Source organism: Aplysia californica, unplaced genomic scaffold (genome assembly GCF_000002075.1).
Source record: "Aplysia californica isolate F4 #8 unplaced genomic scaffold, AplCal3.0 scaffold00280, whole genome shotgun sequence".
In the NCBI taxonomy this organism is placed as follows: Eukaryota; Metazoa; Mollusca; class Gastropoda; order Aplysiida; family Aplysiidae; genus Aplysia; species Aplysia californica.
In genome coordinates, this window is record NW_004797550.1 from 570,658 (window position 1) to 583,196 (window position 12,539).

Genomic DNA, 12,539 nt, shown 5'->3' on the forward strand with positions numbered 1-12,539 from the left:
CGCACCGGGGTATTTATCTATTAGTTTTTTGTATTCTGTTTGAAAAGTTTTGGTGTTTGTTCTTTCTTTGTTGTGTGTGGTCAGCTGTAAATCTGCTGAGCTGTCTTACAAATCTTAGTCTTGTTCCTGCTCTTCCTCCTGTTCCTGCTCTTTCTCCTGTTCCTCTTCTTCCTCTTCTTCCTCTTCTTCCTCAACCTCCATTTCTTCCCGTGTAAAGAGCCCCGTGCCTCTTCAATGCTGCAATACCTGGAAAATACTTTCTACATCCCTTGTGGCCTGTGTTAAAGACCCCCCCCCCCTTCTTGCACTTTTCTTAAAGCAGCCAAAGACACCCCCCCCCCCTCCCTCTTACAGGGGTAAGATTATGTCTTTGGCACCTGTAAGAAAAGGGAAAGATCCCTTGTGGCCTGTGCACACTCTTTTGGCTTATTGAGGCTTTTCTTGACCAAAACCCACTTTTTTTTCCCCTACAAAAAGGTAATATTACTTTTTTTTAAGAAACCCCCCCCCCCCCCCCCTCCTTTCCAGGTGTAAGATTATGTTTTTGGCTCCTGTAAGAAAAGTGTAAGAAAGGCTTCATAGGCCAAAGAGTGCACAGGCTACAAGGGATGGGGAAAGTATTTTCCAGGTATTGCAGCATTGAAGAAGCACAGGGCTTTACACAGGATGGAGGAAGAAATGGAGGTGGAGGAAGAAGAGGAGGAAGAGGAGAAAGAGAAGGAACAGGACCCAGATTTGGAAGACAGCTCAGCAGATGCCCCTGATTTTAAAAATATTTTTGACGTAAAAATGAACATTGCATCTGTTGATGATAACTAACTTCACCTTTTGTCTTTGGCATAATGATCAGTAATAACAGATACAGCGGAATCCTGATAAAGTCAACTTGCTTACAGTCAACTCTCGCTTACAGTCAACACCTCACCGTGGTCCCGTTTCTTACATTCTTTGTTTAAGTAATTGTGTTTCTGATACAGTCAACCGCTTGAGTGTTACCCTGGCGTAAAGTCAATAATTTGGGGCTAGATCCCAAGATGAATTCATTTAGGAAAAGATATTTAGGTCCTGAGTTAGTGGTGTACACACCTCTAATTGCTTTGTTCACTCATTATCTCGTGTTTTGGTGATAACTTCAGAATTATACTCGCTAAATTGAGCAAACATCTTTTTACCAGGTACTTTGTAATTTTGTAGCTGTTTTCATCAATTTCCAATTTCAACTTTTTTTCGGTCCCGATGTGTTGACTTTATCAGAATTCCACTGTAATTTGTGTTATTTGTAATCAAGGTGCTTTTGACATTGACCTCTTTTTTCCCCTTATTGGTAAGAAAGAGTGTATACAATATTTTTTTAAATTGAATGTAGAACTGCATATTTTTATATGTGAGGCAGCGTGGTGGAATCAGGCTGTGAGGCAGCGTGGTGGAATCAGGCTCTTGTGAAAATAATCACAGGAAGAAACTTGCACTTTTTTTTTTTTGACACAGCACCTTTCATGCCCATTAAAGAATTCATATCTGTGTGGATTTTTCTGAAAAACGATTAAAGGCATAAAAAATGAAAATTTCCAGTTACCACGGACTCTAAAGCTAAGGAAATAAGTAGTCTTTGGCCGCCATTTTCTCACTAATTTTACCTCTGAAAACAGGTGACCCCCACCTCCTTCATTCGCAAATACCTCGACTTGTATTCCAGATAAATGGATATTTCTTTTATCCAAATAAAGACAATTGAACAAGCTTTAAGATGATACCAATAACTCTACTTGCCCAAAAATTGACGAGAGCCTGATTCCACCACGCTGCCTCACATATATTATTAAGTGCAATACATGGGTGTATGCATGTTTTTCATAAATATTATGTAAAGTACATAGAACAATGATTGTAACACAGATTTGCACGATATAAATCATATGACATGTATTATTATAAGCAAACAATGTAATATTGTGTGATGGGGATTGGGGGGGGGGGCAGTGTTGAGAGGCAAATGTAAGAACATTGTGAAAAAAAGGAGGGGTGAGGGGGCAAAAATTCCCCCCCAAAAAGGTGTAAGATTATATTATTTGAACAACCCCAAAGGCTGTGGGCAGGAAAAAGTGGAAGATTAGGGGGGGGGGGCTCAGTGAAAAGGAAATGCTTGGCTCTAAATATTCTCGCTTTCTTTAGAATTTCGAATGGAATTGGGTACAATTTAAAGTCAGTGGTTATAAAACATACCAAAATGTATTTACCTTTCAAACTGAAGTTCCAAAATCTCCGTGTGATGTAAAACGTATTTCCCTGTCTTGTACATTTCCAACAATGAACAGAGCGAGCCGGAAGCTCTAGGGGAAAACTGTGTGACGTCACGGCTTGGCGCGATGTCTCGGTGGAAGGGTTCAGCGAGGTCTTCGCGGATTTGGTTGGTAAAAGGGAAAGACTTGCCTTGTCAAGGTATCACTTCTAAGATAACCATTGGAACGTTTTCTGGTAGAACAAAGAATGGTTTATCAACAAGGGTAGTTAAAAAAATATGGCAAGTACATTCCAAATAATCAATGGTCATAAATTGTGTAAGATTATATTTGAGCAGCCCCTTTTTATTTTGGATCATACCCATCGGGCTCCCTACGTCACGCTTATGGTGTAATTAAACGCTAATTTGAATTTTACTCTGAATGTTTGTTGCTTATTTATTGATTCTACATAAACTTTTTTTAAAAATAATACCTCAGTAGTTACGATACAACTATTATTAACCTTATCCCTACGTCGTGTTTAGTATCGCATTCATACGACGTGGGGAACTCTGTGCCACCACTTTCCAAAGAGGAAATTTACTCGTTAATCCGATCCGTTCCCTTCGCATAGCAGTCTGTCAAAGTGATTTTTTTGAGAAATACTAAACATTTCAAAGAAATCTTCGTTCTAGAAGTATTGCAAAATGTGAAGAATACAACCCCAGGGCTACAAAATGACCCCAGGGCGTACGGATAAGGTTAAGGATTTTATGACGCTTTGAAACAAGATTTGGAAATTTGGTGGCACAAAATGCAGTGCAAAAATTTGGCAGAATCAGGGCGAAAACTGATTCACAAAAATGGCCGCTGATTCTGGACTAACAAAGACAGCACAAACATTAAAAAAGTCTCTGAAACAGAAAGCCAAGCTCTATCCTATACTCCTAATTTCAGAGCCCTTGGAGAAGTTTGAAAACTTCACTGAAGTGCCTAGTTAGCCTATGTTTGAAAACTCCTGCTTGTTTTCCTTTCCACCCACCCACCCATTTCGCATCTTTCTCCACTTGGAGCTTTCTTTGAGCATCTTTAGCTGAGTTGGTATCATGCCAGAATATGGTAGGGATCATAACGGTGTGTTCCTGAACGTCAGTTCTTTGAGGTGCTGGTGGAGTGAGTGACGAAGGAAGACACAGAGTAGAAGAAGCTGAGGGGGGGGGGGGTTGGTACGTTTTACGGCGCTCGCAACTACATAAGGTCAGATGAGCGCGCGGGGCATATTAAAAATATTCAGTCGGTAGGACATTTTGAATTTTGCACGGGTGACGGCCGAAGCCTACTCTTATCAATTTTAGACCACCAAGGGATCTTTAACGTGCAACTTGCACACGCGCCCTCCGAGATTTTTCGCCCTTGTCCGAGAGGGCTAGGTGTACATATTTTTCTACCATCAGATCAGGGGTGTGACTGAAAGACAGCAGTAAGAAGAAGCCAAGGAGTAGCAGTAGAAAGGCTGCAGAAAGAGTCAGGAGCCCAGAGGAGGGGGCAAAGGAGATGAGGGAGTTGAGGCAGAAAGAAGAGACGAAAGCAGATGACAGAACATTGCTAGAAAGCAGGAAAGGAAGTGAAAGGAGACAATTTTAGAGAAGAAAATTTTTCTGTCGCTACCCAGATTCGAACCCGGGACCTTTGAATGGGAGGCAAACACCTTAACCTCTAGGCCCCGAGAGCCCCCTAGAAAGAGTTAGTTTTTTAAAAGTTTTTTTTAGTTTAGTATGGGGTTTTACGGCGCTCCCAACTGCATAAGGTCAAATAAGCGCCGAAACACAAGTTAGTTTTTTTTATACGTAGTTCACTGCACGGCTGTGTACGGTTATTTGATCTTAAACGTTAAAATAGAAAATTTTGGTGTAGATATATAATATTTTCTCCCACACGTCTTCAGCTACTGAGATGTCACAGACAGAGATGTCCACAGACAGAGATGTCCACAGACAGAGATGTCCACAGACAGAGATGTCCACAGACTCCAGCACAGACAGAGATGTCCACAGACTCCAGCACAGGGAGATGTTGAATTTCCTGGGAGGGGCGGGGAGACTTTGAGGCAGTAGAGCGGAGTAAGAGTTATGGCACTTGCAATACAATAAGGTCATATAAGTGCCGAAGATTAGATTCTGTTTGTTTTTGTAAGTGTTTTACGGCGCTCGCAGCTGCATAAGGTCATATGAGCGCACGGGACACATTAAACTTTTTCAGTTGGTAGGAAATTTTGAATTTTGACCGGGTGGCGGCCGAAGCCTACTCTTATCGATGTTAGACCACCAAGGGATCTTTAACGTGCGCAACTTGTACACGGGCCCTCCGAGATTTTTTGCCCTTGTCCGAGAAAGCTACATGTAGATCTTTCCTACAAGAAGATCAGGGGTGTTGCTGAAAGACAGCAGTAAGAAGAAGCCAAGGAGTAGCAGTAGAAAGGCTGTAGAAAGAATCAGGAGCCCAGAGGAGGGGGGGGGGACAAAGGAGATGAGGGAGTGGGGACAGAAAGAGGAGACGAAAGCAGACGACAGAACATTGCTAGAAAGCTGGAAATGAAGTGAAAGGAGACAATTTAGAGAAGAACAGTTTTTCGGTCGCTACCCGGATTCGAATCCGGGACCTTTGAATGAGAGGCCAACACCTTAACCTCTAGGCCAATAGCAACTTCGCAGCCCATTTCAAAGCGTTATACAGAAATCAGAAACAGCTGGATATATCACCATCCTCCCACGGTATTGGAGCAGAAGAGTCATAGCTTTGTTTTAATAAACCATAGCCTTCCATTAAATAATCTCTACCAGTGGAAATTAACGAATTCTCCCTTATGTGAGAGGTGTAACTCTCATGAAACTGAAGATGAATTTCACTTTATTTTCTATTGTTCACACTTTGTCCTTCAAAGGAAATTGTTAATGCCTCCCAGCTGACTCGGCCTAGTGACAGAAATATGCAATGTTTGACCCATGATAAGAGATATGTGCACAACCTGTACTTATTCATTATGGAAACTTTTATCAAATGAGTGTTTTATGTGATGTGATGAGGGCCCATGGCCTTAAACACTGAATAAACTTACAGAAATCAGAAAGGCGAATTCCCACACTTCATAGCGTGCATGTTGCTACACAAAAGTAGTTGCAGGTGAAGAAAACAGAATTTACAAAGAAAAGCAGTAAAGAAGACCAGGCGAGACAAAATTAGAACAGTCATCAGAGAAATGGTGGGCGCAAATGATGTCATGCATCACATACAACACCAAAGAATCAAATGGTTCGGACATCTCATGAGATTACCAACACACCACCCAGCACAACGTGCCTACATAAAAGAAATCGATGACAACGTCTTGTTTGTTTTAGTAGAGGTTTTACGGCGCTCGCAACTGCATAAGGCCAAATGAGCGTCAGAAGAATCGAGGTGTTACAAGAGAGTAACAAACAAACAAAACAAAAAAAAAGGGGGCGAAAAGGACGATATATGTTTGATAGAAAAGCAATCCACACCAGAGCACCCGCCAACCACCCACAACCAACATCTCATCCGAAAGACGACGTGGAGTTCCCCCACAAGACCTCTCCTTGCACTACTACAGATTATAACTCACATCTCTCGCGTGTCTGACTGCGACACCGCACAAGTTTCTCTGCAGCTGCGATCTATGGGCCGACAAATGAAGAGAGCCAAGAGTTCATAGAGTCCCATACATAGAACCTCTACACCCTTGCTCTAAACCTTGCTAGCTACGGCATTTCATATAACTCCAGTAACAGTCATTCTAGTAACAGTTACTGTAGTAACAGCCACGGCGTTTCATGCAACTCTAGTAATAGTAATTCTAGTAACAACTACGGCGTTTCATGTAACTGTAGTAACAGTAAGTCTAGGAACAACTACGGCGTTTCATTTAACCAGTAACAATAACTGTAGTTAGTAACAGTAACTGTAGTAACCGCTTCACCGTTTCATGTAACAAGTGACAACTACATCGTTTCACGTAACTCTAGTAACACACACCAAATAAATCGTTTCATGTAACTAGTAACACACACCAAATACATACACAAGAACACACACACACACACACACACACACACACACACACACACACACACACACCATCATAATTACCTAAAAAAATTTAATCATAATTACCTAAAAAAATTTAAAACTGAACGAACGCTTGAACACTGACTGAGCAGCAGCAGCAGGGGGAGGAGGGAGAGGGAGAGGAGGGACAGGAGGGAGATGCAGTCTCCTGTCTGCTTCAGCAAAGTTCCTCCTTTGTGCTGGCACAAACGCTCCCCGTCCCTGCTGCTGCCCGAGGAAGTCCATCATGTCCCTGGCTGTCAGGTTGATGACAAAGAAGTTGAAGGGCTGTGGGAGAAGAAAAAGAAAAATTATTATTATTATTATTATTATTATTATTATTATTATTATTATTATTATTATTATTATTATTATTATTATTATTATTATAATTATTATTATTATTATTATTATTATTATCATTATTATTATTATTATGATTATAATTATATTAATAATAATAATAATGATAATAATTATTACTATTATTATTATTATTATTATTATTATTATTATTATTATTGTTATTATTATCATCATTATCATTATCATCATTATCATTATCATTATCATTAACATTATCATTATCATTATCATTATCATTATGGCTATGACTATGACCCTGAATACTATTATGATTATGATTATGATTATGATTATGATTATGATTATGATGATGATTATTATTATTATTATTACTATTATTATTATAGTATTACTATTATTATTATTATTATCATTATCGTTATCATTATCATTATCGTTATTATTTAAATTATGTGTTTTTACACCCCCACCTAAATAATGTATAAAATCATTTAGAAGCGGATTTCCTATCTGAATAAAAACGGGAAACAACATGTTGTCAAGAGCTATGGGGAAGATTGGAACATTAATCTTTTGTCAGATGCGCTACCGATCTGACGACCTGGAATTTACCAGACTTTGGACAGACCTGAAGGAACTAGTTTAAAAGCACTGATTCAAAGAAATTGTTCTCCGTCGTTGGTCCTAACAGAATTCTCCATTTTTTTACCTTTAATGTAAAAATACGGATAATACTGTTGTACAAAACGAAAAAAATGTCTGTTGTTACTATTGGATTTGACCACGAATTCTCAACTTCAACCATACAGTAAAATACGGTGGAGTCCCTTACGTTCCTGTGACCTTAATGCAGTTGCAGTAGCAGTAAATCTCTTACCTCTAAAAGAAACAAGAAAACCAAAAAAAACCATCAAAACAAAAAAACGTACCCCATTAGGTGGTGGAGCGTGTGGATGCCAGGCAGCTGGTGCAGCAACGAGCACGGGAAACATCCTTGGCAGTTGATCTCGTCCTGGCCAGACAGGGGGAGCGTAGACGACACCTGGAGGTGCGTAGTCTACTGCAAGAGGAAGATGACGGACAGGCAGAGGAAAGGGAAGAAGAGGCAGATGACCTGCAGCAGGTGCAGGATTGACAGGAAGAGGAAAGGGAAGAAGAGGCAGATGACCTGCAACAGGTGCAGGATTGACAGGAAGAGGAAAGGGAAGAAGAGGCAGATGACCTGCAACAGGTGCAGGATTGACAGGCAGAGGAAAGGGAAGAAGAGGCAGATCACCTGCACCAGGTGCAGGATCAACAGGAAGGTCACCTGCACCAGGTGCAGGATCGACAGGAAGGTCACCTGCACCAGGTGCAGGATCGACAGGAAGGTCACCTGCACCAGGTACAGGATCGACAGGCAAAGGTAAGGCAGCAGGTACAGGATTGACAGGCAAAGGTAAGGCAGCAGGTACAGGATTGACAGGCAAAGGTAAGGCAGCAGGTACAGGATTGACAGGCAAAGGTAAGGCAGCAGGTACAGGATGGACAGGCAAAGGTAAGGCAGCAGGTACAGGAAGAGGTGCAGGATCGACCACGACCTCCAGGGCCGCTACTTCCTGTGCTGGAGCACGGAGCTCATCTTGTCGCCCTGAAAAAGAAAAACACACGGTGCGTGAGTGAAACTCTCTTCGCAACCCTGCATCTTCTGGTGGCTTTTTGCTTCACGACGTTTTGCTGTAACTATTTTACGGGGTATTTTTTTTCGTAAGAGCTTTTAGTTGTAGTTTTAGTAAGTTTTACGGCACTTGCAACACAATAAGGTCATATAAGTGCCGAAGATTAGATGTTGCAGGAGAGAAAAAAACATAAAAAGGAGGAGATCAGGACGATAGATGTTTAATAGGAAAGAAGAAGCAAACCACACCTACCAAAGTACCCGCCAACCACCCACTTCATAAGCGTTTTACGGCACTTGCTTTACAATAAAGTCATAAAAGTTCCGACGATTAGAGGTTTTGATTGATTGAGTAGGTGTTTTACGGCACTCTCGACCCAATGAAGATTTTTTTTTTTTAAATAGAGGGATTTACGGCGCTCGCAACTGCATTAGGTCATATGAGCGCCAAGGGTTCAGTGTCAACAGAGAAGTCTTTACATGGAATCAGACTTACTCTGCTCACCTCTCTAGCTTCAACAGCACAAGGTCTGCCTCAACTGTCAAGGCACCCCGGAAGTAGCAGGTCTCAAAAGAGTGACAAACATACAAAAGAAGTAGAGGAAAATAACAATAGCAAGGATTAGGAAAGAAAAAGCAGCAGTTCACTGTTGTAGATCAGCCACAGTTATGAGCGTGACAATTCTACTGTGCTTGAACTAGAAATATCCCCCGTTTGGGAATGGCCTAAAGACACTACAGTCAGTGGCACTGACATTCTCATTCTCACTCTCATTCTCACTCTCATTCTCACTCTCATTCTCACTCTCATTCTCACTCTCATTCCCACTCTCATTCCCACTCTCATCCTCACTCTCATCCTCACTCTCATCCTCACTCTCATTCTCACTCTCATCCTCACTCTCATCCTCACTCTCATCCTCACTCTCATCCTCACTCTCATTCTCACTCTCACTCTCACTCTCACTCTCACTCTCTCTCACTCTCACTCTCCCTCTCCCTCTCCCTCTCACTCTCTCACTCTCTCACTCTCTCACTCTCACGCTTCGCTCTCTCTTTCTCTCACTTATGCGTGCGAGTGCGTGCATACACACACACACACACACACACACACACACACACACAAGCATATACACACACAAGCATATACACACACAAGCACATACACACACGATGCTAATTAATCAGAAATGTAGCAAACAATTTAAAATTTATATTTCGCTGATAAAGCCAAATGAGAATATGAAAGTCTTACTGTGCTGCCTGCAATAGGGTTGCGATAGACACCGCCTCCGTTTGCACAGTCGACGGCGTCCGCTAACAAGTGTCAGTTGCTGGCATTGTCCAAGCTGAAAACAGATTTAAAGAACATTTTTGTTAGTTATAGTACGGGTTTTACGGCATTTGCAACACAATAAGGTCATATAAGTGCCGAAGATTAGGGGTGTTACAAGAGAGTAACAAACATAAAAGAAGGGGAGACAAGGACGATAGATGTTTGATTGGAAAGAAGCAAACTACACCGGAGCACCCGCCAACCACCCACTAATAATATTTAAGAACAGATCCTAACTAATCAGCTTCTATTACAAAAAAGGCGAAATGAGAATGACAGTATTATGTTGGGAAATGGAAGGCTCGAACCTGCCTAAGGTCATATGAGCGCGCGAAACAAGGTTTTTTCTCAACGGTTCATTTCTCGGCTTGATACTGGTCAATATTTCTATTTAAAAATTTTTAAACGCTAAAAATCGAGTGTAAATAGGCTTTAGATTTAAATTTAAATTTAAAACAACTTTCTAAATAACACTTAATTTCGAACAACCTATTTCAAAACTTTTATAAAACCTAAATTAAATCCCATTAAATTCGGAATATCAGGTATACAATGTTGGAAGTAAAAAGTGGAAATTATATATACATGTAGATATCTGAACAAAAATGGGAAACAACAGGTTGCCAAGATCCATTGGAAAGATTGGAACATTAATTTTGTGTCAGATGCGATGCCCATCTGGTGACCTGGAATTTGCCAGACTTTGGGGAGACCAGAAGGAATTACTTTTTTACGCACCTATTTGAAGAATTTGTTCTCCTTCATTGATCCTAACAGAGGTCTCAATGTTTGGTCTTTACTCTAAAAATACGACCTTAACGTAGTTGTAGGTGCTGTTTACCTCTAAAACAAAAGAAAACCAAGAAAGAGGGGGAAACATTTTAAAAAGAACAACAACAAAAAGAATAAATGCAGAAACAAAAAAACTTTTAAAATCCCACAACAACAACAAAAACTTACGTCGTTTGCTGCCAGTGGTTGTTGAGCCTGCAACGCCGGCATCGCAAGCTCAGGACGGGCAGGGCGTGGGTCCACTTCCATTGGTTGCGCTTGCAACACCGGCATTGCAGGACCTGCCTGTCCTACAGGCATTGCTGGACCGGCCTGTCCCACAGGCATTGACGGACCCGCCTGTCCCACAGGCATTGACGGACCCGCCTGTCCCACAGGCATTGACGGACCCGCCTGTCCCACAGGCATTGCCGGACCGGCCTGTCCCACAGGCATTGCCTGACCGGCCTGTCCTACAGGCATTGCAGGACCCGCCTGTCCTACAGGCATTGCCTGACCGGCCTGTCCCACAGGAATTGCAGGTACCACAGGGGGCTGGTCTCGGCCAGCTTCAGGCCGACCTGCAAAAGAAAAACATACGGTGCGTGAGTGAAACTCTCTTTACAACCCTGCATCTTCTGGTGGCTTTTTGTTTCACGACGTTTTGCTGTAGCTATTTTACGCGGTACTTTGGTCACTTAACCCTACCCGTACGCCCTGGGGTCATTTTATACCCCCGAGGTTGTTTTCTTCACATTTTAGAATACTTTTAGTATGAAGATCTCTTTGAAACTTTCAGTTAGTTCAGTATGGGGTTTTACGACGCTCGTAACTGCATAAGGTCATATGAGCGCGCGAAACACAAGTTAGTTTTATTCGCAGTTCACTGTACGGCTGTAATTCGGTTTAGATATATTATTTTCAATTTAAAACAACTTTCCTAAATAACATGAAAATTTTAATAATTCAATTTGCTCAACAGTTTCCCATAAAGGCCAATGGCCTTCATAAAATTAAAAATTTTGATGGGATCAACGACGGAAAAAATGTCTTGCAATTTTTTACATTTAAATTATTTCCTTCGGATCTCTCCGAAGTCTAGACATTAGGTTAAAATGTGTCTAATGCTTCTCATCTCCCTGAAGGAGGTATTCGTGAGTTAGGGGCGTGTGTCCGATTCGTAATCGAGTAAAAACGACTTCGTCTCTTCTGGAGAGGTCCGAAGGATTTCGCGGTCCTAGTTTGGGTTTAATATTGTGGAGTTTGTTACCCGTCTGTTTTTTTCCAGTGGCTCTCCCACAGACTGCACGTGTACTTTTTTACTTTAATTTTAAAGTCAGTCTGTGGTTTGTTTGTTTGTTTGGGTAGATGTTTTACGGCACTATCGACACAATTTTGGTCATTTAAGCCCCATCAGGTTTCACCGCTACAAAATCAGACGTGTTTTTAATAAGAGTCTTTCGGAGCTCGCAACCGCAAACGATCACACTATTTCTATTATGCTAAAAAGACGAACATACATTTATTTTTAAAAAATTGTAAATATGGAAAAGGCTTATTTAAATTTGTATATACAATACAAATTTCAGTGTATGTATATTTTCACCGTATGTATATATACACCGATAACGATAACTATATGTTTTCATATTCTATTAAATAGTCCAATTTCTTTTATATAACTTAAAATTCTTCTAGGCTCTATGATGTCAAAAAGGGTCTTAATATCTTTACATCTAAAATATTTCCCACGGACATAATTAAAGTCGACACATTCCATTAGGATGTGCCGAACTGTGAAATTTGTGTTGCACGCCACACAAAAGGAGCTTCCTCTCCTTCGAGCAAATGTTTATGTGTGACGTGCGTGTGTCCTATCTTTAATCTCGTATAAATTACTTTTTCTCTTCGTGGTAGAGATAGTGATTTCCTGGGCATAAGTTTCGTTTGAATGTAATGGAGTTTGTTGTATGTATATGTATGTATAGTATAAGGTTTTACGGCGCTCGCAACTGCTAAGGTCATATGAGCGCGCGAAACACAAGTTGTTCACCTTTGCAAAAGTTCACTTCACGACTGGTTAACTAATTTACTTTAAAAT

General features: G+C 41.0%; 1 protein-coding gene across 1 annotated transcript in view; it reads right to left on the reverse strand.

Annotated features, from left to right (window-relative positions):
• Positions 1 to 114: 114 nt before the first annotated feature.
• Positions 115 to 12,539, reverse strand: part of LOC101849778 (formin-2) — a 14,293-nt gene continuing 1,868 nt past the window's right edge. The window contains exons 2-8 of the mRNA XM_035970526.1: positions 10,628 to 11,019; positions 9,137 to 9,263; positions 7,951 to 8,304; positions 7,604 to 7,734; positions 6,440 to 6,635; positions 5,866 to 5,917; positions 115 to 229 (exon numbers count right to left, since the gene is read on the reverse strand). Coding sequence (XP_035826419.1) covers positions 115 to 229; positions 5,866 to 5,917; positions 6,440 to 6,635; positions 7,604 to 7,734; positions 7,951 to 8,304; positions 9,137 to 9,263; positions 10,628 to 11,019 — 1,367 coding nt within the window. The remainder of the gene's footprint in view (positions 230 to 5,865; positions 5,918 to 6,439; positions 6,636 to 7,603; positions 7,735 to 7,950; positions 8,305 to 9,136; positions 9,264 to 10,627; positions 11,020 to 12,539) is intronic.